Here is a 26,463-nt window from a genome sequence, read left to right on the forward strand (position 1 = left end):
GTAATGCCCTTTGCCTTGAAAAGTGGTGCACACGGATGGCAAATGGCTGTGTGGGCATCCATGTGGGGCCACTGTCCACATGCTCTGATCTTCCTTGCAGAGCTATGGTGTGGCCTTGTGAGCACTACACTGTGTCACTGCTTTCAGGGTGTGCATGTTGTGTCACAGATGTAGGAGAGGGAACTTGTTTACAGAGGCAGAAACCCTCCCAAATGCTGGGTATTCTGTGGACACACCCTTAAGAAAGAAATGTTTTGCTTGTTTCCTGCTGCTTCAGCTTCAGCTCAGTGCACTGAATGGGCAGCCTTGGGCCTGTGCAACAGGAGAGACACAAGCACCACAGAGCAGTCACAAGGCCCCAGGGACGCCAGGCTCCCCGCTGCTCATGAGGATTGCTGGGGTTTCTTGGCTCCTCGCCTCATCTGCTGCCCTGTTTTTAGGATTCGTCAGTGTGTCTGCAGAAGACATTGGTTGCACTTCAGTCTTGGCTTTATTGTAGATGCTCTTTGTGGAGGGGTTTCCCAGTTTTTCTCCATTTGGCAGCACTCCCGTGACTACAGAAGCACCTCTAGACCAGGTAGGGTAGAATGGCCTTCAGAGAACTGAGTGAGCAGCACAGCTGGACAGAAGCACTACAGCAGGTTATATGTACACAATTTTCACTGTAGCTGATTCTTTCATGCACTTGAAAACAGGATCCTTATGCACATTAATTTTAAAACTAGCTCAGAGTGGGGATATGAAGATCCAAGGGAGCAGCAGAAGCAGTATTTCTCTAATCCTGCCTTTCCCTAGGCTAAGAGCTTGGCCTCTTCAGGGACCCAGCCTAGCTGATGCAGATTAATTTAGAATCCACACTGGAAGAGCTGAATGTGCATCCACTACCTGAGACGAACGAGACTCTGGGCTGGCCTCACATGGAAAATCCATTTTCAAGCTTAGATGTGGTCTTCCCTAGGAAAGGAGGTGGTGAAAGACCTGTAGGGTGCTTCAGAGGAGGCTGAAGCTTGTCTCATAAAAGGTGTGATTTCACACCCTGACAACCTCCCCAAAATACTGCTTCCCTTTGCATTCGCCGGGAGGACAGTTGGAGAATTCATACGTTCGCGATGCAGGAGGAGGTCAGCAGCCTTTCAAGGAGTATGTGCTACCTCTAGAGGCCAGCAGGCTCTGCCTTGCAGCCAGTACCAGCACTTGCCTCCTTACAGCTGCTCAATCCCAGTCCCCTGGGCTTTGTCCCCTGGCTCATTCCAGTGCAGGCGCAGGAGAGCGACTCCCTTGGTGCTGCAGTGCTCAGGAAATGAGGCGCCCAGATTCCGCAATGATATTCCCAGGGTGGCTGAAGAGCCCCCAAGGTCTCCCTGTGCACGTGGCACATTCATGAACATCGAGATAAACAAGACCAACTGAAAAGCTGCTTTTATGTAGGTGGAGCACCAAGATCCAAAGATGAAAGGCAGCTGCAAAGACTGGTCCTTCATACATTATGTGGCTCAAATGCAGACTACAACAAAAAAAAAAATCAGAAAAATAGCCAATTACATTTTTTCAATATTAAATTTTTATTATATACAAAAATATTTTGTTGGGAATTAACAGAATTTCATCATTTGTACATTAACATTTTTATGTCTGGCTGTGTTTATTGTGAAAATATTAGCTGTGAAAAAGACAAAGGGGGGGATTCTTAGAAAACAAGTCACAATTTAAAAATGTCCCACATAGTAGCTGACTTTATCAGTATGAAGTCACAATGCTAACAAGTCCCATATCCTAGGCCTGCTCTACAGTACTGTATTCAAACAATTAGGTACTAAATAATTTCCAGGTTCACATTAAAAAATTTATCTAATAGTTAAGATTTTTCTTGTAGGAAGTTTTCAGCTAAAGAAACTATTTTTTTTACAGGAGAGCAGTTTTGAAAGTTTTACAAATGTCAAATCCAGGTTAATTTAATATACTGTAGAAATAATAAAAAAAAGAAAACAAAACCATGAGAGCTTCCAACTGGCAAAACCAGTTGTGAGAAGACGCAAGGTAAGGAAACGCACGGTGACAGAGTTCTAGTACACATTTAAACCCAAACACAACCACGATCCTACAGTTCTTAGCCTGGTGTGGGGTCGGAGAGCAGCAAACTTTCTGGTGTTTTAAACCCCACAGAAGCAGTTCCCCTCCTTACACCACAGTGCACAAATGTTACACATGGACAACATATGGGGGGTAGGGAAGGGATGCTTAACATGCATTTTCCTAGGGGGAAAAATATATTTGAACAGTTCTCTCCATACATAATTGTGTACAAGACCTAAACCAACAAAAATCAGTCAAAACCTTTTCTGCCTGTACAAAGCAACGCTGTTCATTTTGCTTTATGCTATGGATCATGTGAGAGGTCAGGTAATGGAGAGGTTGGGTTTTTGGAAGAGGCTCTACTGTATTCAGGTAAATGTTGGCTGCTTGTGGAGTAACCAACAGTTGGCTCAGCCATGGGAACAACCAAAATTGCAGGGAGAAGCAGTAGCATGGAGCTACTGACATAAAAGGGAAAAGGCTAAATGGGAGAAGTGTTTTCAGGACTACTTTAACTGTGTTACCCGACCACTGTCCTAGCAGCAAAAGGAACTCCATACCCAGTGAGCATAAGGAACAGTTCCAAATACCAAGAATAAAATTCATTTACTTCAAGTGTCATTTATTCTATAAATATTACTGAACCCCTGCTGAATAAATTCCATTTGTAGGTGAAACTGCCTAATGGCCCTCACCAACCTGGGGTTTGTTTTTAAGCCTGTACCAGTAAATCCCAGCTGCAGTACCAGCAGAAGAACTGAGAATTCAGCAGTTGAAAATGCGACTGTGGAATAGTGCAGAGAATTCAGGTAAATTAGTAGACAGTGCCTGAATTACTTGCAGCACTTGCCCCTAAGTTTTATTTATGTATATGTATGTGTGTATGTGTGTGTGCATGAGCACATTTTTAGTATGATTAGAAGGCAAAGCTGCCTGTAAAAATAACCAAAACTGGTTAATTTACAAGTCTTTTCTCTGAATTGTTATTTTTAGGATCTATCTTGGGCATAAAAACAGTAAGTTATACCAGTCCTAAATACTGACGTTCATGTTAACTGCTATTTCCTCTACAAGACACAAGTTGGGAATCCCAGACAATTCCCATTAGTAAGCCTGTTAAACATGTGAAAACTAAGGACAGGCCAAAAAAGAAAGAAATGCAGGAAAAAAAGAGAAGGGCCAGAACTTCACTTCAGCACTGTCAGTCACAACAGTCCACCAGAGAAAGTAAATTAAAGTACCTTGAAGGATAGAAACCCTTTCAGTGACCCAGGAGAGGTTTCTATTGCAGGGAGAGAAGGGCGCTGGGAGCTGAGGGGTATTTAAGGCAAGAGGCCCAGCAGACTATGAGTCTTTGATCCAGTACCCACTACACAGACACCAATAAAATGATCTCACCACTTTTGCAAAAGTAGCAGCATGAAGTTTGGCAATAACCATGTGGTCCTTGAACTCTTTGGAATTTGGATGAGGCAGGAAACCTCACATGAAGCAAACAGCCTGTACAGATGTGCACGACATGCGACAGAGCTCCAGCTGCTGGTTGTCTGAGAGCTGCACCCACAGGCACAATGGGCAAGGGAGCAGCTGCTGCAGGAGGCACTGTCCATGCACTGGGACAAGGCCTCAAGGTTCAGTGTGAGTGGAGAAGCAAGCTACAGGAAGCCTGGATGGGAAACCACGGGAAAGGTGAAGGGAGTTTATGTTCACAATATTGGCTCATGCGTAAGGACAGGTAAGAACCCAGTTCCTGATCTCTGCAATGCTCTGCTTGATCGTTCTGCACTGGTCCTTGAGCTCAGCAGAGGCCAGCTGGGCTCAAGGGGGTACCTAGCCAGGGATTTTCTGTGTTTCAAAGAGAAAGAAGTTCCCTATTTCTTAGCTGAATCACCCTCTTCAAAAAACAAAACCAAACCCAGATGACTTCCTGAGCACTGAGCTGCAGGCAATTTGTACAGCAAGTCACTTAGGTATGATTTTAGAAGATGCAGTGAGTACAGAGGATGAGGAAATAAATGTCACAATTTGAGCTTAGCCAAGATGTGACAAGTTTATATAAACACAAATTCAAAAGCAATGAGCTGATCTGCCATCCTGCTCCACAAAGCTTTTGTACAACTAAGTACACAGAGCTGCCCTGACCTGAGAACACAGCACAAGTCACGGATACTGCATTGGTTATGAACTCCCTTTTCCTTGCCTACAAAGATCTTTGATTCTGCTCCATGTTTACCTTCGTTGTAGATTTGCAGAACATTTTGAAAGACCTTTATAAATCTATGCAAGATGACATATTCCATTTTAATTATCCCACTAAACTTGGACTGCATCTTGGCATGTGATGCAGAACCTAAAGCAGACCTGCTAACATTTAGAGAGAGCAAGGTAATCGCCTGGGTACACATGCACCACAATATTTACAGGAAAGTTGAGATTGGTGCGCACTTAAGTGAATTTTTGGTGAATTCAGGGAAATAACTTATAGATCTTAGCATACTGACTGTACTTCTATGTATAACTTTTCATTCACAGGGCAACTACAGTGTTCTATAAGTCTCTATATGTACAGAATTTTACAGCACCTCATGCACTGTCCAAAACAGATAGAAATTACAGATAAATATAGATTCTTTTTAGATTGAAATATCTGTATATTTAGAAAAATATACATTAGTAAACACAATAAACCAGGTAGAGAAGTGTACCAGTTCTAAAGTCTCACATGCAGGTACATTTCTGGATTAAATCATGGTATCTTAGTAATGTGATAAACAACATGAGCATTTTTTTGTTTTACCATCCACATACATACATATACACAGACAACTATTTGATAATTTACTTTTCTAAACTACTTAAATATTTATCTTGTGATACACACCACATATCTTAAACATTTAGCAGCATCTTCACCTCGCTCAGACACACCTATTGTAATCCTTAACAGTCAATGTAAAGTTTTCCTGTTAGTATCTGGAAAATCAATGTTTAGTACAGGATGAAATAACATGAAATGCCAGTTATTTTAACTCCTCCAAAACACTCTGAACAGGTGTTCTATGAAATATTTTCACTTGCTCAAAATGAGCCTTTCATAGCGTCTTTCTCCGCTAATTGCACAACGCACAGGCCCCTGTCTGACAGCTGATGTAGCACACCCTGGCAGGTGGGGGCTGCCACTGCTGTGGATGTGACTGAAATGGCACCAGCATTTCAAGAACCTCCAAGAACATTCTTCTTAAAAAATAGTAACTGTTATTCTCATTCTGGTCATTCACCAGGTAGGGACAAACTAAGCAGAGTATCTGATGAAAATCTGACTTTGCCAAAACTACACAAAGAAAGAAACCAACCTCTCACTCCCTCTCACCATTAAACACACCAATGTGAACCCTCAAGATTTAGCAAACAGATGCAAGGGGTGTGCTGTTTGGGTTTAGGTTGTTTTCCCCCCACAACCTGACACACAGACATCCAGATCAAACCTGCAGATACTTCCACACAATCTTTGTGCCAACCCAAGCAAGCCACCTTCTCTTCTTGCTTCAGAACTGCACTGCAGAATTGCTCACTGCCATCTACACCACCACCACCCAAAGGTCAGCCACGACGCTCCACAGCCTGATTTAAGCACACTGTGTGAACCAATAGCAAACACTAAAGCTTTAGTCTTTAGCAAATACGTGGCTATTCTGGAGATTGCTAATTAGGGAGACTCTCTTGACAGTATTTTCCCTGGGATGGAAACAGAATGAGAAAGGCTCTCCTGACTAAACCCTGATGTCTGTGTTTCATGTGTTTGGTCCAGTAAATTTATGGAAAAAAGATGAAAATAAGTGATGTTTGCAATATGAAGTACTGTGGTGTGTAAACTGAAGAGTCTTCTCATTCCTTTCACTGGGGAAGAGTGAACTCAGCCCACTTTTGGCATCACAAATAAGAGTATATTTCTAACTCATAATGAAAAGGCATCTTATCTGTCCAGACAGCACATCTTATTTACAGCATATGGAGGTCTCCCATGACACAGTACACACACACAGTTCAGTCATGTTCAGCACAGAGTGCCAAAAGCAAACCACTAAAATAGCCAAGCAACAGCCCTACTATCATTTGCTGCTACACACAACACTCCATTCGCTTCTCACAGCAGCCTCTGAGCAATAGGATCACGGAACGTGTCTCCTGGGGAAGAAAACTGCAAGTCCCATGCTGGCGCCACATTTAAGAGTTCTGCCAAACTGAAACAAAACCAGAGAAAACACATCCTAGAAAGCATAGCAATAAAAAAGCAGTGGTAAAACTTTTCCTTAGAGAATTTCATATTCCTTCTAAAAGACTGAAATCTCAGTATTAAGAGCCACGAAGATCTCCTGTGCTATACACAAGTTGAACTAACATTTTCCACGCACACTGGGATTTCAAGTCTCCTCTGCCCCTCTTCCCCCACAACACCCAACTTTACAGGCTGTGTAAAAACCATCTGTTGTATATGGGTGTTTTGAGGTTTTTTTTAAACACAGTTTCCTCTACTGCATCGACTCCATTTTTTCTTTTCCTTGTGCACATGAAAGTCTTTTGAGAGCCCCAGGAAGCAATGCTGTTTTACAGTGTCTAAGCCTGTCTTCCTCCAGAAACAGTTCTGAGGAAGATGCCTTTTGATAGCATTCCATGTCACACTTTGGTGTTGAAAAAGAATCCAGAAGCCAGGTGCCTGTCACCAGATGGAAGAGGAATTAAACAGATGACTTCAGTTTAGACACCTAACCCAGTATGTGATGGGGAATGTGACTATATACAACAGCTGACAGTGTCATATAAAACATGGTCACAAAAAGAGCTCATCTGAGCAACAAGCTGTATTTTCCTTCTGTTCTCATTAAGCAGAAATTTACATCAGCTTAAGTTTTGATCAATCAACCTGAACCTAATACGAATTATATCAATGAGCCTACTGAGGGGAAAATTGTCACTAAAAAGGAAATACATTGCAAACCAAAAAACTTATAAACAACATTGCTTTTTAGCAGTAAGCTTCTAATTCACAAGCTAGCTAATGAAAAATGCAATTAAAAACAATGTAAGGAAAAGCACAGAAATGCCATTACACAACACTCATAAAATACAGCAGTTGATCACACACGAATATTTAAAAGATAATTTAGAACCCAGCTAGACGTCACAGGAAATGAAGCCACAGATCACTATACACATACACAACAATGTCCTAAGAAAAGAAAATGCCTTTTTTTTTTTTTTTTAAAAGCAATGTGTTTTCACAAGCATGAACAAATAGTCCTAAGCATTAAGTGTCACCTACAAGGCTCCACATTGTCAGGTTCTCTCTCAAGCTACTTCACCATTATTCAAATTGCACTGAATTACCTTGCGCATGACTTTCTAATGTCAGTACTTCAACTGTAATGGGCTAACAGGTTGGCTCCTAAGAAAGCCTAATAAGCAGCTTGCAAGGTATTGCTCTGTATTATTTTAGGAGACAGATATAAGGGAACCTACACAAAAGTTACCTAAATCAAGAGATATCAAGAACTTGTGAAACATCAGGAATGCACCAACATGAAGCTGAAAGCTGGAGCAACGGACCTGTGTTTTTGTTACTGCTTTTAATATTTAAAATTCTGCTCCCATGAAATTAGTTTTTAAAGAAGAAAAAAAACCGAAGAAATTAAGTGTTCTTTCCTAGTAAGAGCTATAGACTTTTGATCAGTCAAACACTGACATTAAACAAATTTTACAAAAATTGTTTCAAGTATCCTTTTTTTAATCACAGTGAAAATGTAAGACCAAGATGTAAATGTTGAAGTGAATGAAAGTTTCTTAGATGAAAAAGGCAAAGGTACTAAATCAAAACATAGAAAAATGCTTAAACGCATTTCCTTCATGTGATATGAATAGAAAGGTTATCTGTAAAAAGTTAGAAAAATTAAAATAAATTACATATTTAAGTACACTTTCTCTTCAACATTTTTATAAAAATTCAGAACAGTGTACTTTTGAATATACACAGAGTAAAAATGCACAGGTGCTGTAGGTTATCATCAGTATCTACACATCACATTTGCTGCCATTGGCTTTATTTGTTACTTAAGCTCCCACTGGAACCCCTCAATAGACCCAGCTGATGGGGACCCACTGCGGCTCCAGCCTCAGTCTCTCGATGGCCGTCTGCAGCTTCTCGAAGGCTTTGTCCAGGTTGTCATTTACAATGGTCAGGTCAAAGTAGTGGTTGTAGGCTCGCTGGATCCGGGCACTCTCATCCACTGTTTTTTTCAGATCAGTGTCCTGTGGAAGAGATTTTTAAGGATTAGTGAATCTAAATGTTACTAAAGATCTGAAGATAAGACTTGGCAAATCCTTATAGATGCAGAAGATCCCTTCGGTACGTACTGCAACTGACTGTTTAAAGCTAGATACTGAATATATTTTAAAAATAAGGAAGGTTTTCATTTATAGTAAATTCACATAGAAATTTAGCTAAAACACGTTGAAAGGGCTAAAAAAGTTTGGAGCTGTGTCAATAATGTTAAATATGGCAAGAAAATCTTGCAATTTTGAAGAGAATCAATAGAAGCAGGTGAACTTGGGCTGGTGTGCACAATGAGCAGTCAATCACTGTAGGGCAATTGATGATACAATCAGAGCAAAATTAATACCTGAGGAATGACTGAGTCAATCAGTTTTGTAAATTTATTTGTGCCCCTTTTATTTCCACAGAAGGCACCAAAAATCCAACATTTTAAATTAGTACGAAATGAAAGATTATTTCTAGCAGAATACAGCTCTAGAATACCTTACGGCTCTTAGAGACAACATTTCAGCCTTGCTCACCTGACACCAGTCCCTCATTTGTAAACTACTGCTGCATTATTGTAGTCCTGACATGAGCTGAAAAATATGCAGGAAATTTATATTCCTACATTATGAAACCTTTATAAAGTGTGTCTGAGCACGTTTTTGTGTTTTGCTAGTCCTACATTGTTCTAAAATTCCTCTCCATTTTTGCACAACAGCAATTTTTTTGTAAGCAGTTATGAGATTTGTCCCCCTTTACAGTATTTATTTCAATATTTTCAAGTCCTGATACAGCTGTCAATATAAAAGACAAAATGAAAAACTAGGTTTGTCAATGGCCTTTTCTTCACAGTGAATGAAGGAGACAAGTAAATGTATGACCACAAGAGCCAGAATTTTTGTAATGGAATGTGTTAGGATGCTAGAAATAATACAGCCAGATCCACTAACAAGCAAACCATAATACTTTAAATGACATTTATTTTTCATTTGTTCAGGAAGCACAAGAATGTGAAATAGCAAGTCATACTCTTTATACCTGCACGGATGCGATTCAGAATCCGTAAAGACGCATAAATGCATATTTGAAATTTAATGATGCTCTTTATTATTCATAAAAAGTAATATAGAGGAAAGGATGTCCCTTAGGGAATCAAATATTAGGAAGTGCAGGAAATTATTTTTATACTTGTCTGGACAGTTTTAACCTTGCCTTCTTGTATATGCATCACAAAATTCAGGGTTCATTGGGGCAGGAAAGAGGAATGGTTGAGCATCCACAGATATACTAGAATGCATAATAACCAGAATCCATGACTAAAAATCACATACTCATTTAGTGGAAATACTAACCCACCCACCCATTTTATAGCTTTGAATGCCCTGTCAGCATTTTTTCAAGATGTTCCTACTAAGCTGCAGTGCTATTGTTATGAGCCATCAGGAAAACATGGCTTTTCTCCGTTGGGGAAATTGAACTGCTCAATCTGGTTTTTTTTGCTTTGCTCCTGCAGCTGGGAAAGTTCATGCCCATACAGAATATTTATAATTTGCTGCATTGGAGGAAATGTCTCATTTCCCTCTGCTACACACTGTGTCTCAGAAAGGGAGGGAAGATCTAATGAACAAAACATGCCACTTCACTTTATATGACAAATCCAAGGAACTTCAGGGGAAGCTGTTCAACACTTCCTATTCTGGCAGCTCTCAGCCATTCTCAGTGCAGCATGTGCTGCTGCAGCAGTGAAAACAAGGACTACCTGCACTCTTGGTTGGTTTTGTCTTTTGGTTTGGGGGTTTTTTTGGTTGGTTTGTTGGTTAGCGGGGGTTTTCTTCTCTTTTTTTTGACACAAGCTGCAATATCTTTCCCAAGCATTACAGATTCCATTTTAAAACACACATGTATTACAAGACAAACTGGAACAAAAATTTGGGTGGGGAGGGAGATGGGAAAGTCAAGGGAAGACATCTGCATAAAAGAACAATTTCTGCCATTCTGAAATATCTACCATTTGCTGCAAATAATCAAAGGTGACACTTCCCAAAGTACACATTACAAGTCATTTTTGTAATCAACATTTCTCTGTAAGGGTCTATTTTTAAGAAAGAAGCAATCTTCCTTATACATAGTATTTGATTAACTTCTGTTAGGTAATCAGCAGAAGTCTTGCCTAACTTTTCTTAGAGGCATTAATTTCAGAACAAATTCCATCTAAAATGAAAGGTAAAGAATTTTTTAAAAATCTAAGAACATCTTGTTCAAAGCAAACTAAGTAAGAAATGATCTGCTTACAGTGAGAAGTTTGGTTGTAATTCCAGCATCTACCACAGCCTTGTGCATAGCTCGCAAAGTCTCCAACTCTGGAGCAGCAATAAACACCACATAGGGCATGAATTCTGAAGTCCTCAGTATTTTCAGGGCCTAGAAGCAGAGAAGAAGAAAAAAAAACACCAAAGTTTGGGAATGACTCACCACATCTCCCCATTACTTAAGGGACACCACAAAACTCACCTGATAAAATGGGCAGGAACACATAAGTGAAGATTCTTATTTCTATTTTAGAAATTCCTACATTGCCTTTTGAAATGCTCAGCATCATTCTTTCTTTGACTAAAAAGATTATTTACTACTCTGCAAGACTCCTCTTTCATGCAGAATTTAAGCTGGTTTTTTTCCATCTTTCTAACTCATTCCAAGTAAGTGCCACAAACACAAGAATCTAGTAGGTAACCGTAACCTTGAAACCAGATAAGAAGCCTTCAAATTTGAAGGCATATCTCTTCACCTCTTCAGCACTATACTCCCACACTTGTAGTGTAACATTATAAATCATATACCTGTGGATTTACGTCCAAGATGCAGGTCCTTCCTGTCTGAACAACTTCAAGGATGGAATCAATTTTGGTGCCATAAAGGTTTCCTTCATACTCTCCATGCTCTAAGTATCTGCCAGCTTTAATATCTGTCTCCATTTCGCCTCGTGACACAAATCTGTATGCTTGCCCATCTTTTTCATCATCCCTTGGCTTTCGTGAAGTAACTAAACAAAAAACGTAAAATATAAATTGAATGTCTGCTTTCTATATTTGGAATATAAATATGAGACTGGACTGCCTATTAAGTTAGGGAGACCATAATACACATTATACAACTGTAATTGCTCCATGTACAGGTTTATTCATTATTCCAGATAAATTTTGAAACTGAGCATGGCCCCTCCTGTTCCCTTTATTTATATTCCTTCCTGTATGTTGCTTACCCACCCATTTGCCTATTTCCTTTGTCTTACTCCTTCACACCATATACAATACTCATTTATGTCATCTTTTTAATTATTTACTTAATAAAATATTTATTTAAGTGACTTGGAAATCAAGTGGACGTTTAACTCTCAAATACCAAATGTACTTCTGAAAATAGCTGAGTACAACAAGATCAGCCCCATCCCACCCCCAAAACTTCTGCTCTCGGTATTTGCCCTGTTATTCAGGGTAAAATTACCTGAGCTAGCTATAAAGAAAGTTAGCTTAAATATCAGAAGCAGCCCAGCCACCGTAGCAGAATCTTAGTGGAGGCCAGCTAATGCTGCTTTCCAGGACAACTTCCCTTTTAAATCAGGGTAAATTCCCTGTAGAAAGATTAAAGCCAGTACTTAAGTAAATCATTATCAGCTGTCTTGGGTGTTGGCTACACTGTGCAGTGCAGACATTACATAAACAAGAAAGTAAAAATAAAATTTTAAAAGAATAAAATAAAATACAATATCATATTATTATTGACTCTGCTATCCTATCACCATATTAACTACCTGCTACTTACAGTTAATTAGATTTGAACTCTAGAACATATTAAACCTAACAGTCAATGCATTCCTTTGGTAATACTTGTGTCATCGCTTGGTGCAACTTGGTGATACAAGTGAAAAGCAATCTTCCCCTTCCAGTAATTCCTATCCACTTCAATATTATAGAAAACACAAGTTCCAAGAAAAACAATTATCTGAAGTGGTTAAGAATAAATATATTTCTAGAACATCTAGTTTTAGTCAAGATTCTACGGAAAGATTAAAACTATACTGCTTAATACAACACATTTTTAAAAATCATACATCAGTTTGCAATGAATTTTGGAGAGTGAGCTTTAACATTTTACAGGTAGGAGATGATTTAACAGTTCAGTTGTCCACTCTGAAGAAAAACCATGGCACCACAGCAATGTGGTGGATTAGAACTCAACACCAAGAACATGCTTCTCCCCGTAGCACAGCGGATCTATTTTACCCATTTCCCACCTCCTAAAACACATCCTACACAAATTTGTTTGTGAATAACTGGGAGAACTCCCTTCTAATCAAAGACACTGAGACCAACTAAGTTTACTGATTATCCCACTTAAAATCTGAACTAGAGAAGAGATTCTTTATACAGTAAACTGGGTATTGCATGTGCATGATTAGACTATCAGATTGGGAAAAGTTTACTTTTATACCTTTAAAGAATGTGCAAGAACTCCAAGTAAAAGCATTTTAACACTGTGTTGCATTACTTATATATATATATTCAAGCGTCTATATAGCATTTTAGAGAAATAAGTAATTCTGAAGGTTTTTTTGAAATAGAATAAGAATTTTAGAAGAAATAAAAGGTCTCTTACTATTTTGCCAATATAAAATAATGAAATTGCCAGGAGAAGATTTCTTTAAAAAAGTAACACTGAGAAGTCAACCTCATTATCAGGTCCACAACCCAGTTCTAACTGTCCTGGCCAGTTTTGATGCTAGAGATTTAGCAAATGAAAGAGACTGGTTCTCTCATCTTGCACAATTCATCTTTCAGACCTGTCCTTCCTCCCATTACTATCAGATCTATTCCTTGCCCCCTGGAAACAGAAGGGAACAGGCTGGCTTTGAAATTCTGAAAAGCACATGGCAGGAGAATAATAACGTAGCTAGAGTGGGCTTCTCTGGTCAGCAGTCTAACAGGAGGGAGGAGTTACAAAAACAAAGGTGAATGAGCAAAATATCAGAAAGAAAGGCAAGAAAACATACTTAGGTAAAGGCAGCTTTTTTCTGCTGTTTATAGGGGAAAATATGAAAGACCATGTGCTTAAGGCTAGATATATTAAAACATCAGACAGTTATACAAATCTTGGAGATCACAAACACTTACTTCAGTTTTACTGGAAGTTTGTTGCTTTTCCCTACATTTTTAATACAAAAACAACAATTTATAATGCCTAGTCCACAGGTGGAAAACTACAAGGCAGACCTGAGAAACTCCACTGGCTGTTCATTACAGAAGGCTACTGGGAACTTACGGAATCCCCTCAGTAATGGATGGTGACTGACAACGAAGAAACACACAGACTGAAATATTGTGCAGACAAAAACTGTTTTCTGCAGCATCATTTAAGTGCTAGTTACAAATATTTTCATGGTCATATGTTAGTTCAGTTGTCTGAAAACAGGAAGAGCCTTTTGTTTTCCCACTCTATAATTTTTATGCTCTGACGAAATCACTCCTACACCAAATCACTAGGATAAACATCAGGTACTTTCCAGTTAATCAGACTCAAAGTATGGTATTATGACAGGAATGCTGACAACTTACATGGCACTGTAGTTCCAAACCTAGTAGGATTCAGTACAATAAACCTGTTCTTCAAACTCCTTCGCCCCACTCCTTGGGCCCCAATCAAGACCAGTGTTTTCCTCTGAAAAGGAGGCATTTTGGCTACTTCCTCATATATCTGGATTTCATGGCGATCAAATTCTACATTGAGAAATGTACATAAAAACTTTAATACACACTCAGTGCTGTAAGAAAAAAAATTAAGTAGTCCTGCTATTTATCAACAGATCCCATGCGAATATAAACAGTACTCAGAGGGCAGTAAGTCTGATACAAGACTTCTTGCTTTGAATTGGTTTGGGAATAAAATAGTTATCCCTCCATTACAGCATAAGGTCAGATTCTCACTTTTACTTTGAAGGAGAAAGTCTGTGTTTGATCAGAAGGAGAAAACTGTGACTAACAATTAGTGAGCTTTCACAGAATCATGGGATGGTTGAGGTTGGAAGGTACCTCTGGAAGGCATCTGGTCCACCCCAATGCCCAGGACCACATCCAGACATTGTTGAGTATCTCCAAGGAGGACAACTCCACAGCCTCTCTGGAAAACCCGTGCCAGTGCTCAGTCGCCCTCACAGTGGAAAAGGCGTTTTCTGGTGTTCAGACAGAGCCTCCTGTGTTGCTCGGCTCTTGCCCTGTCACTGGGCTACTCTCCAAAGAGCCCACCCAGCTCCAAACTCTTTGCACTCTCCCTTCAGGTATTTGTACACATTGATGAGACCTGTCCTGAGCCTCCTCTTCTCCAGATTGAACATTCCCAGCTGTCTTAGCTTTTTCTCATGGGTGAGATGCTCCAGTCCCTTTAACACCTTTGTATGTCCACATCTCTCTTGCACTAGGGAGGTGCCCAGTACACTTAGATGTGGCCTCACCAATGCTGAACAGAAGGGAAAAATCACATCCCCTCACCCCACTAGCAACAAACATTTCATTTTTCTTAACACCCAGTTTTAATCTGATTTCCACACACCAAATGATGTACTCAGCACAACCATGCCGACATGGTCGACATGGTCACTATTGACACTGGTCACTATTGACACTGGTCACTATTGCTTTTAAATGATAAAAACTATCTGATCTATCAAACTTATAATCAAATATTTTACTGCAAATCTTTACCTCTGGATACACTAGACTCTGAGAGTTTTGAAACATAAAGAACTTCGACTTTCATGTAATATTAAGAGATACCTGCATTTCTTGTAGTGAGATACATCATCTTTTTCTTTTTTTTGCTGCTTATTGTTCCACAGAAAGGCCCTAAAAATAAAAAACTAAATGAACTCACAATTTCTGTTAAATTCCAAAGCTTATTTACATGAATATATGAATTTTTAGATTAATTAAATTTATAAGGACTGCTCTAGAATTGTATATATCCTAGGGCAAGATATTACATCTATTTACATGGCCATCAAATGGTACTGGAAGAACTGCATACAGAGAAAAAAGTATTTTTCTAGAAAGCTTTGGAGAAGGCAGCAGTAAAATTCATGTTTAGCTTATTAACTTTTAGTCCATACTATAGAAAAAAAAAAATTTAAAAAGTGCACAATGCCTGTCCCACCTCATTCAGCTTTTCATCAGCAGGTGGCAAAAATGATTCATGTATCTTTGAACACTAAACAGAGACTTCACCCTTTGTCCTTCAGCCAAAGCCAAAATATAATATTCAGCTTTTCACAATAATCTGTATAATCTCACACAGCAGTTTTTCTATTATTTATGAAGGCAGGAAAAGCAAAAAAAAAATGGAGTCAGAGCAAAATCTACTCCTGAAATTCACTCAATCTCACCTGAGTTGTCCCAGTCCCTCCTAACAAAAGCCTTTCTCTTCTCTTCCAGGAACTGGCTAGGAATTAGACCTGCACTTCCTCCTTCTTTGACATGACTAGCCTGGGGAAAAAAAACCAATACAAATGATTATAATTAACCTGTGAGAAGCATTTTTCTCATCAACATGGTGTTACTGACTTCCTCACTGCCAGTTTCTCACTGGTGAGTGTTTATACATTTACTGCTGATACTTAGAAATTCAAAGTCAGACGTAAATATTAAAATTCTCCTTTACAATAATAGTGTCTTGCCATTGAGTATTAAAATTCAGAAAAATAAAATAAATCCAAGTTTCATTACTAGTTGCCATTACATTGGTAAGGTCCCATAGCCATAAAACTTGGGCATAAAATTCCAAAGTGGAATTCTCTGGCTCCAGACATTGAAGGCTCAGGTGACAAAACTCAAGGTTTTCTAGTATACAGTATACTTATTTTACATTCTTGAGCTGCTCCAAACAGGTTCCAGTGCAGCTTATTAACTGTCATTTCCCAGTGAATGCTGTTAACACATCCTAATCCTGCCTTCAAGCTTTTTGCACTAAGCAACTACAGATTTAAAATCTTAGTAACTGAAGTATTCCTAGTAATGAAAATTTGGCTAAAATTCTCTATAAAATAATTTAATGGCAAGCTCAATTTTCAGCAAGCTTAGCACACATAAACACAGTTATGAAGTGTGTAATTCTCCATAAATCTTTTGCTTGCAATAAATCCTTCTTTTGCTAACAGGAGATGTTTGCTTTTCAACTTCTATACTTTTATCTATGACTAACTGATTTTTTACAGTATGAAGTTTTCATTAACAGTCTAGCATTTCTAGAAAGCATGAGGAACTAAACTTTTCTTTCCTGGGGCATGATCTGCATAGCAATACACTATACTGATTTAACACATTTCAATTTTGCCAGATTGAGTGTTGAAGATTTATTTCTCCTGGACTCCCACAAGTTACAACTGGAGAGTTTGAAAAGCAATACAGAAGTCAGCATGGGAGCTAAACATCAAACTCCTCTGGAGTTCTGGAGTGTCTACTTCTGAAACTAATTAAGTTGGCAGCAATAAATTTTCAGCCTTCCCGACACTTTTTATTGTCTTTCTTTCTGTTATAACTGTCACTGAGAAGCAACAAAATTCAGCAGCTGTTGATGTATATTGGAATATTTTAGTTGCTTTTAAAGAAGTCATATATCTTGTTCTCAGGCAGTGTCTGGCTCTCTTCTGCTTGTTACCTTGCAAAGGGTGAGCAACACAGGGGTAGAAAGGGAAATTAATAATGCCAAACTCTTCACCAGTTTTGAGGATTTCGGTTGAGAAAACTGTCTTAAAGGTTCACTTGTCCCATTTTCAAAGGCACTGATAATGTTTAATTCTGTGTATAGTGTCTTGGAAAAAATAAACATAGCATAAGCACTGGATTACATTTCTACTGAAGGACTGAATGTAGAAATGCCACCTTAAACCAGGATGAACTGTTAATATTTGAAATAGTGCCAAACACTGTGACTGTGAGCATGCATGATACAGCTCACAGACACTGACCACCACTGTAGAAATAAAACATACAGCCTCTCCAAAGAGCTATTCTATTCAAATCCACAAGGTTAATTTCCCTCTCCTCAACTTTGAGCACTCAGGAAGGGGTCCACTTCTTCCACAGTTGCCGTCAGGGAAGGCTTACCACAATTATAGTCAACTTAAGACTTTTTTGCTAGAAATTGTCCACCTCAAACTGATTTGGGAATGTCCAGGCTTATGATACAAGAACAAAGACAAATAAACAGCACTGAGAGTAAAATGAGCGTTACGTATACAATTTAAAACATTCCATTTCCTTTAGTGTTTCAACTGCATATCTTTCTATTAGCTTGAAATTGGATTGCAGTGTAAATATATTTTTCATGTATCTACTGTAAAATGATAGTAGATCATAATTTAAAGAGTTTATTATTAAGGCAACTACTGATGCTTTTCAGTTTTTTATTTTACTTATTTTAATCTTTTTACCAACCTGCCACCAATTCGGATCTTCCCGGTTTACAATCTGAAGAATTTCTCCTTTAGAAAATTTCAAACCTGCTTCTTTGCATGGGATGAGGTTGTCATTATATGGATTATAATCAAAATGACACTTCACAAAAACCTGAAATGTGTAAAAATTTACAAAGCTTAAGCATTATAAAATACATTCTGACTAATCTGTCTGTCAAACTGAAGTAATGTCTTTACCTACAGCATAAAAAGCTTGACATGATCCAAGCTGCATTTGGCATGTAAAATACAATCTAGGGGGAAAGAAGTTATACACCACCTGGGACAGAATAATCAACAGTGTAAACCCTGGCTGAAGTAGCTTCATGATAAAAATAAAAAAATCTGTTCCATTTGGACAGTGCATTACAAAATGCTCATTTTTGTATTTCAGTGTATACAACTCAATTAGAATTCTGACTTTTAATTACTTAAAAACACAAAAAATTCTTGGAATGTGAGCACTGTGTTTAAGGCCTGTGGAATCTTAACTATTTTTGCCATGAACTCAATGTTTTAAAAGTAACAGGATATGCAACTGCTTAAGACTCAAATTTCATACAGGGGAAGAAACAGTAGGTTGCATGACTGAACTGAAAACATCTTTGACTCTCTTTGTACCAGGCTGGGGAGCAGAAGAAGCACTGCACCTGTCTCAATAGAGCACATTCCCTCAGCCTCCACTCACTGGAAGCACTGCCTGTTATAGTCACAGGTATAAGACCCACTACCTGAAGGAGCACCTTACACGGTGTTTCAAAGGCACTGATTTAGCTCAAGAAGTTACTTCTGCCATGGAGAAACTGACAGCTTACAGCAACAACAAAAGGATAGGAATAGCCACCATCCAAGTTCCCACTGAAGTCAGTAAATTCAAGCTCATCTGTTGAATTTAGTATGTTTCTGAATTCTATGAAACAGATTATTTGGACACCAACCATGTCATAAACATGCACAGTTCACTGCATGTAGTGTGATTGTTGTCAGGTTATCAGAGGTCACTTGAGGTCAAAGAAATGTGCTTTGTATGTAGCATACAAATGCTTAACAATTTTAGACACTAATTCGAGTTTCTTAGGCAGGCGTATTAGGTGAATAAACCCATTTCTAAAATGTAATTGAAGCAAAATACAGGTATCTACATTTTAGTTTTCATCCTAACATTATATTCACAAAATAAACAAAATATGTCTAATCCAGAATATACAATGAAGTACTACGCAGAAGTTCTTATCACAGAATGATCAGAAATGTGCTACTGACCTGTTGAGGAATGACAGTGTCTCTGTAGCTGGGGAGAATCTTCAAAGTGACACTTCCACTGATGTTTTTCAGCAGTTCCTGCAATTCTTTTGGATTGTTTCCAACCTCATGGCCGTTCACCTCTTTAATGACGTCACCTACATGCAGAAGACCTTGCCGATCTATCATTCCTCCATGAAGAATTCGGGCTATTACCAGATCGTTGTTCTCAACTCTAAATGTGACACCCTGAAAGAGGTAACGACACCCAGTTTACCACTGTTTGAATGTCAGTTTCGTTTTACCATTATCTCAAGCACCAATACACAGCTGTGGGATATTCCAAAATGATACCTCCTCCAAAGAAAACAGCCAGTCACAGCTACTACAGTGTAAGAGCTCCCCATACAGAGAAGCATCAGGTGACACAGCAGTGCTTTCAGACAAGGTTTTCATATGACTAAAAAATGACTGTGTTGTTCCTGATTGCATGCAATCCTGTCATCTCATATCAGGCCCAAACAGATGTTGTGTTAATCAATTATGCTAGCCCAGTGACTGCCTATTCACTGTCCCATTACTTCTTGGAGAGAGTGGGATGGAGTACATGAAAGTATCTTCTTACTTCAACCTCTCAAACTGAGCTTATCACCCATTAAATTAGACAACATAATGGAAATAAAACATAATGCAAGAAATGGGGTACATGCAAACATTTTCACTAGCACTTTATAGTAAAGACACATTCATCCCCAATTACTTACCAGTGGCTCTCCTGCTCTTTTGTGAATTCCAAGGATACGAATAGCATCTACCGGAACAACCTGGTTGTTCACTGAAGAGTTATTGACTTCAGGGCTAGAAGGAGGGGAATCGTAACATTTTGAAGCCACAATATCATGTGCTTCCAAGAGTGACTGCAAAGGAACAGAAAAAGTATTTTTTAAAATCATGAAATAACCATTTGTGAAAGGATTTAGTGCTGAATAAACACTGAATCTGTCCTTTTGGGACCACATCATAATACTCTTACTTCACATGAAATAAAGCAAAAATAGACATACAAGTGCTCACATGAACTGATAAGCCCACTGCCTTAGCAAATATGCGGTCTTGTAAATAAAAATGCTGGTTTTTAAGGAAATACAGGAGAAATGTAATTAAATTGCGGAGGAATGTGTGATGTTACAAGGGAAGAAGACAGAAAAAGGAGTACCTAAAATAGTCTTTCACCTAATGAGACAGTATCTGAGCAAATGGTTACAGTAAACGAACAACCCACTGCAAAAAATGAAGACAACTCATCATTAGATACTTGTGTTTAATGCAATAAAATTTTCCTCCACAGTAATTTGGATAATGACAGGTATGCAAGGATTTCTAGCCATCTGCAGAATGAGTGCTTCCTGCTTGCACAAAGCCAAGGAAGAATTCTAGCACCAAATGAATCCAAGCTGACAGAATTTACTTTCTGGAAGACAAGAGCTCAGACCTCAGAGTTAGCGCTGTTTTCACCAGTCCAGAGACATAAATACAAGGTGGAAGGAGGAGATCCAAACGAATATAATCATGTTTGGAAGACAATGCAATTTAGGCATGATTTTCTCATAAAAGACAAATTTTTCTTAAGATATAAGACAATACATACAGGTAAACCAAGAGCAAACTTGTGCATTAAAACAGTGGGGACTTTCTGTCTTTCTGCCACCTTCTAGTGTAAGGTGTCCCTGCCTGTGGTGGGGGATCTGAAACAAGATGATCTTTAAGGTCCCTTCCAACCCAAACAATTCTGTGATTCTATGAGAGGAAAAGGGACACCCTATAGCCATCATAGTCCAAGATAAAGCATCCTACAGCACAAGGAGTCACACTGACAGATACAGAGAGGAGAAGTAGCAAGCAGAGGAGATACCTACTGGGCCTCCAACTACACAGCTTTGTTTCAAATCGTGACTGGTCAGATATGGTCTTAAACCAGATTGCTGACGGTGTCATGGAAGTAGCTAAAAAGAGAAGACACCATGGGGACTGTCGCTGATACTGACATGCAAATGCCTGAAGAAGACAGCAAACTACCAGAAAGTAGAGCAGGTGAGCAGGTAACAGCAATGATTTGCTATGCAGTCTGCTCCATCCTTCTGTAAGCCACCTCTAAGCTAAAGGCTGTGCAGCCACATTAGGGGTTAGTGCTAAGCTCAGCATGCTAAGCTCAGCTCAAAGTGTCACACACCTGAACAGTCATTTTCATCTGCCCATTACACAACAAACCTGCTGATATTTCAACTTGAGGTTAGAAGGAAGTATTAATTCACCGATTTTGCCCCTTCCATTAAGACTGTAAAGACAGCTGCTTATTGTGGCTGCTCTGATACTGTGGACACAAACCAAATCAAATTAAATAGGAAAAACAATCATTTATTTAAATCAAGCAGCTGTCAGATGGTAGCAATTTCTAATTCTTCTCTATCCAAGACACATCCAATCCAGAAACCAGGAGAATAGATCTCTCTGCCAATGTTTGCAAGCAACATATTTTTGGATCTTTCTGCATTTCCAAAATGAAACTAATTTGCATCAGCTACACATTTTAACAGATTAACACTCATAAAGTCAGGTAGATACAGCGGTATGAAACTTCCAGTTTTCTTCTGGTCACACACTAGAACAAATTGTCTCTGAAGTTTCTGACCACAACCCACTATACTTCTCATGGAGCCTTGCGGCAGAGCCTCACACAGCTGCCTGTACATCTCCCTGCCCATTAACAGTAATGCAATTTACAGATTATAACCTGATCCACAGTCAAAAAAGCCTACTAAGATAAGAGTCTGTGTCATCCTTTTCAAATTAACATGCTCTGTAAAATTCTTCAGTTCTTAAATCTGATCCCATTCCACATTCTGATCCTTTTTAATCACTCAGTTTTATTGACAAGCATGAATTCATACAACTACTACTTAACCATCTCTCAATCACAGGATCTTTTTCCTGCTATTTACACAATGCCTGAGTCGCAGAAGGACTATGAGGAACTGTACACTGCTGCCCACAACTATAAAGTGGTTTCTTTGAGAAAAGTAGTTCATTGGTTTCCTTAAGGCAGTTAACTTATTCCTGTCCCACACCTAACTCTCACTTCTGAAACTCAAGAATATGTTCCAGTTTTATGAGCCTGTTTCCAGCCAGCCAGGTCATGACCTACAGTTCTGAAGAACACTTAAGCACAGGCACCTGGCAACGGGGGCCATGTGTCTGTACCACTGCCGGACTACTCGCCAACATTTTATGTCACTAAGTTCCTTCTTATTTCGGGAACATGGCTGAGTGAGCTGAGAAATTCAGTTGCATGAACTTGTTTCTTTCTTGTGATATTGGAAAAAGTGATATCCTGTGCTCCTGCAACTCCAGAGCTCCGCTGGAATCTGACCTTTCCATACTGGTGCTGGAACACTTATAAAACCACCGCCAAAGTCTGCAAAACAACATGGACTGATCAACAGTCATAAAATGGTTCAAAGTTTCCTCCATACAAAATTTCCTCCTGTAATTTCCTCCAATCAGGATCAGCTGACTATCCAAGACTGGATAGCTGCAGAAAGGTTCTCATGAAAAAATGACAATATTGACACAATATAAGGCATTTTGAAGAACTCCTACAAAGCACAAGAGATAACATACAATGGATAAACAGTCCTGTGACAGACAGTATGATCTCTTCATGTAAGATACTGTCAAAAAACAATCCATAAACTTAGAAGATATTGACGTCTTTACAGTAGTTTTCTGAGGCTGCATATATTTGACAGGTAAAAAAATAATTTAAAATGTAATTAAAAATTCAGTAAACAGAGAAACATGAAACATTAAAGGCTCTCTACAGTGCTGAAGCCACCATCAAACTCAACATTTGTTTTTCCTAAAAAACTTCTAAGCACATGTTATGAAGCATTGCCCTAAATAATGTAATAACTATTTCCCCAATTCTGATCCAAAGGAACAATTATATTACAAACTGGGGGCTGTCGTGGGAGGGAATACAGAAGAGCAGAATGACTTATAATCTGGAATTCAGGACTCCTTTCCTAACACTTTGGACCTTTCCTTTCCTCTTTATGCACTAAATGTGTGCTAGTCTTTCCTGATAACATTGTTTAAATATTAGAACTTAATAAATGGACTAGAGGCTCCTAATGGTCATGTGAAAAGAACACATTTTAAAGGCTCTTCTGGAAAAGTGAGGAAATCATTTATGACCTCAGAAAAATCAGGAGGGCTGGTAAGAACAAAGGAGTATGTGGGGAAAATAACCCTATTTATTAATACCTGTCTAGAATGGAACTTAAGATCACTTTTTCTAAATGAAACCTTTTGAAGGTATGATTAGCCCTTACAAACCTGACTATTATAAGACAATACTGGCTGCTTTTCAGATTAAGTATTTTATTGCCAGCAGAATCTATTTAGGATGAATGCTTTGGCTAATTCTTGGACAGGTGAAAGTAACAGAACAAGCTCTTCCATTGAAGAAGAAGAAGCAGAAGTGATTCTTCTGCATGTTTAACCACTCCAACAGTGTGAAAATTTTTAACTGTTTCTTCTTCCCTCAAGGCAACCTCTCTTACCACTTCTGTGCTCTGCTCTCCAGCTACTGTCTGGTAAGATTTGCTACAGGCTTTTCCATGCACTGCCTCTGCCAGCTGGCTCTCCCAACACATACTGACCTACTGGGCAGCCATCAATACTGTGAAACTCATTAGAACTTTCACACTTTGACCTCTGAAAAGTTAAAACTAAAGAGGGTAAAAAGCAGAAGCAATGATTTTGTTGCTTGCCTCCACAGGGGTAATGGAAGCACAAAATTAAGGGCTGAAAATTCTCCCTAACTTTAGGCTTCAGAATTGAATCACAACAGATACACTTCAATGAAGCAAGTAGATGGGCACTTTTACCTGTATGCAGCAGCCAAAACTTCTCATTGTTTCTGCAAATGAGACTGAATGCCTCCAACAGGCACTTAGAAAATAAATTTTAAAAATACAAGTTAAAGCTTCTTCAGACTTTCTTTAAAAATGAATTCTAGTTCTGACAGAGTGATGAACAGGCTCATTCTCCAGGGTAGCATTTAACTCTCTTAACCATCTCTATTCTCTTCCTTTCACACTATTTTGTCCTTTTTGTGCAATCCAGGTTTTGCAGCAAAGTTGCACTGTATTTTTCTTACACGCTCATGACTCACCCAACACTATGGGGAAAGAAGCAGCCTGCAAAAATCATGACATGAATTTTTAAACTGAGCTCCAAGGAAGAGTCAAAAAACTGCAAAACAGTAAGTGTGATGCTGATACTAAACAAATTAGAAGTTTCCACAAAACCCAGAATGACTGGACAAAACAGATCACGGGAAAGCATCAACATGCTTTAATAAGGAAGTAAGGCTTCTCAAATCTAGTCAGATTCCTTCGAAGGGTCACCAAGCGTGGCAACAAGGCAGTTAAGAGTTGTTCATATAGATCAATTTCCATAAGGCCTTTGGTAGAAGTCTTTTAAAGAAACAAAACTACAACAGGATAAGCAGTAAGGCTTTCAAGAAGAAGAAAATATTGGTTAAAAGACAGATAATTGGTGCCAGGAATACAGTATTATTTGTTTTCAGAATTCACATTATCAGGTGATTTCCACAGGCATCTGGGCTCAGTTCTACACCTGTCAATACACTGACATGTCAGATAAATGACCTAGGAAATAGGGATGAGAAGTGAAACTACTGAGTTTGCTGATGATGATGAACTATTCAAGGACTAAAAGAACTGACTGTAACCTTCAGAGGCACCTCATGAGCAACAGACTGAGAACAAGGCAAATGAAATTCAACACAGACTGCAAGGGAAAACATAATCCTAGTTTAATATGCTAACTGAGAGACTCAGAAATGGTATCTGGGAAATGTAAATAATACAAAACCAAACCGAGCCTAACAAACAACCCACCTCTACACTCACTAAGCCTAGAGGTACCTCTTCTTTACTGAAAGGGTGGTCAGACACTGGAATTGGCTCCTAAACACGTCTGTCAGTGTTTAACAGGCGTTTGGACAACATCCTTAATAACAGGCTCTAATTTTCAGTCAGCTCTGAACTGGTCAGGCAGTTGGAGAGAGTGATCCCTGTAGGTCCCTTCTAACTGAACTGTTCTGTTCTATTCTATTCACCAGCTGTTAAATAGGCAAACCAAATACTAGGAACTCTTAGGCCATAAGTAAGAAATGCAATAGAAATTAAGACACCACTTCATAAATCCATGCTATATACAGCTTTGCTTCATTTTATTTACTTGACACAGAGACACAATGAGGTCTCTCTTACCACAAGTAACATGGAAAAGCTGATTAAGAAAAAATGTTCACTTTCTTCCTACATAAGAGGACAGGGATATTAAGTGAAATTGACAGGAGACAGTCTCAAAACCAAAAGAGCAGAGTCTCCACTCAGATGGGGGATGCTGTGAATGATAGATTTTCACACAGGTTCAAAACACAACTGAAAAAGCTCATGGAAGAGAACTACAGGTGGATGATACTACTTCTCACTCAGAAGTCTGAGCAAAAAATCACTAAATCTTCACAACATGTTTTGGAAGGTATCACTGTTGGCTTGTTCTAGACTTACAGTCTTCCCTAGATGCCTACTGCTGGGACAGGGAAGGAAAACAGAAGAGATGTTTGCTAAATTTACCTAATATGCAGTTAGGAAGCACTAATTCACAGAGCAAAACTGTGAAGTTAAGGTAGCATATATGCAGTTTCATGTCTGCTCCTTATATATCAAGCAACAAAAAAGGTAAAAGAAAGAGCATAAATACTGACATTCTAGTTTACCATCTATTTTGGAACTTTTAAATTACATGTTTAAGTTGCTTAAGCCTGAACTAATGAAGTATCTGACACCAGCAACGCATTCTGCCTCTCTGTAGATCTGACCACTGAACAGGAATAAATGGTGGGTTTGCCTTAGTACTGGCTATTCACCCAAAATAAAATTCTTGATCTAGCCCCCTACAGGCCATTTCCAGTTTCCACCCCAAAGATCCTTTGCCCAAGCTTCTCTCTGGCCTTTGCCGTCTCCCTCCAGAGATGATTGCTACCATGCCTTTCAAAGAGCAGCACTTCAATTGTTATGTCCTTTTCATCTTTTGATTCATCGTCCTGACTTTCAGCTTTATTTTCTCTATCTAACACAGTGGATCATTGTCAGGTCTGTCACGGCACCAGCTGCCCCCACTTCTAATCCTTTTGCATTTTAACTACCAATTCCTCCAAACTCATCCGGTCCTTTTAAAG

General features: G+C 38.9%; 1 protein-coding gene and 1 long non-coding RNA gene across 3 annotated transcripts in view; one reads left to right on the forward strand and one right to left on the reverse strand.

Moving 5' to 3' along the window:
- Positions 1 to 1,538: 1,538 nt before the first annotated feature.
- PALS2 (protein associated with LIN7 2, MAGUK family member) overlaps positions 1,539 to 26,463 on the reverse strand; it is a 58,869-nt gene continuing 33,944 nt past the window's right edge. For both annotated transcript variants that reach the window (XM_042044378.1, XM_042044379.1), the window contains exons 4-12: positions 19,892 to 20,044; positions 19,149 to 19,376; positions 17,866 to 17,997; positions 15,816 to 15,915; positions 15,211 to 15,279; positions 13,996 to 14,157; positions 11,224 to 11,426; positions 10,679 to 10,807; positions 1,539 to 8,376 (exon numbers count right to left, since the gene is read on the reverse strand). In XM_042044378.1, the coding sequence (XP_041900312.1) occupies positions 8,200 to 8,376; positions 10,679 to 10,807; positions 11,224 to 11,426; positions 13,996 to 14,157; positions 15,211 to 15,279; positions 15,816 to 15,915; positions 17,866 to 17,997; positions 19,149 to 19,376; positions 19,892 to 20,044 (1,353 nt within the window). In that variant the 3' untranslated portion in view covers positions 1,539 to 8,199. The remainder of the gene's footprint in view (positions 8,377 to 10,678; positions 10,808 to 11,223; positions 11,427 to 13,995; positions 14,158 to 15,210; positions 15,280 to 15,815; positions 15,916 to 17,865; positions 17,998 to 19,148; positions 19,377 to 19,891; positions 20,045 to 26,463) is intronic.
- Positions 15,912 to 16,936, forward strand: LOC121671995. Its single transcript, XR_006018711.1, has 2 exons — positions 15,912 to 16,017; positions 16,766 to 16,936. It is a non-coding gene; the product is annotated as an uncharacterized LOC121671995 (long non-coding RNA).

Source organism: Corvus kubaryi, unplaced genomic scaffold (assembly GCF_017639235.1).
Source record: "Corvus kubaryi isolate FWS band 111438036 unplaced genomic scaffold, C.kubaryi_AGA036_p1.0 37398, whole genome shotgun sequence".
NCBI classification, from domain to species: Eukaryota; Metazoa; Chordata; class Aves; order Passeriformes; family Corvidae; genus Corvus; species Corvus kubaryi.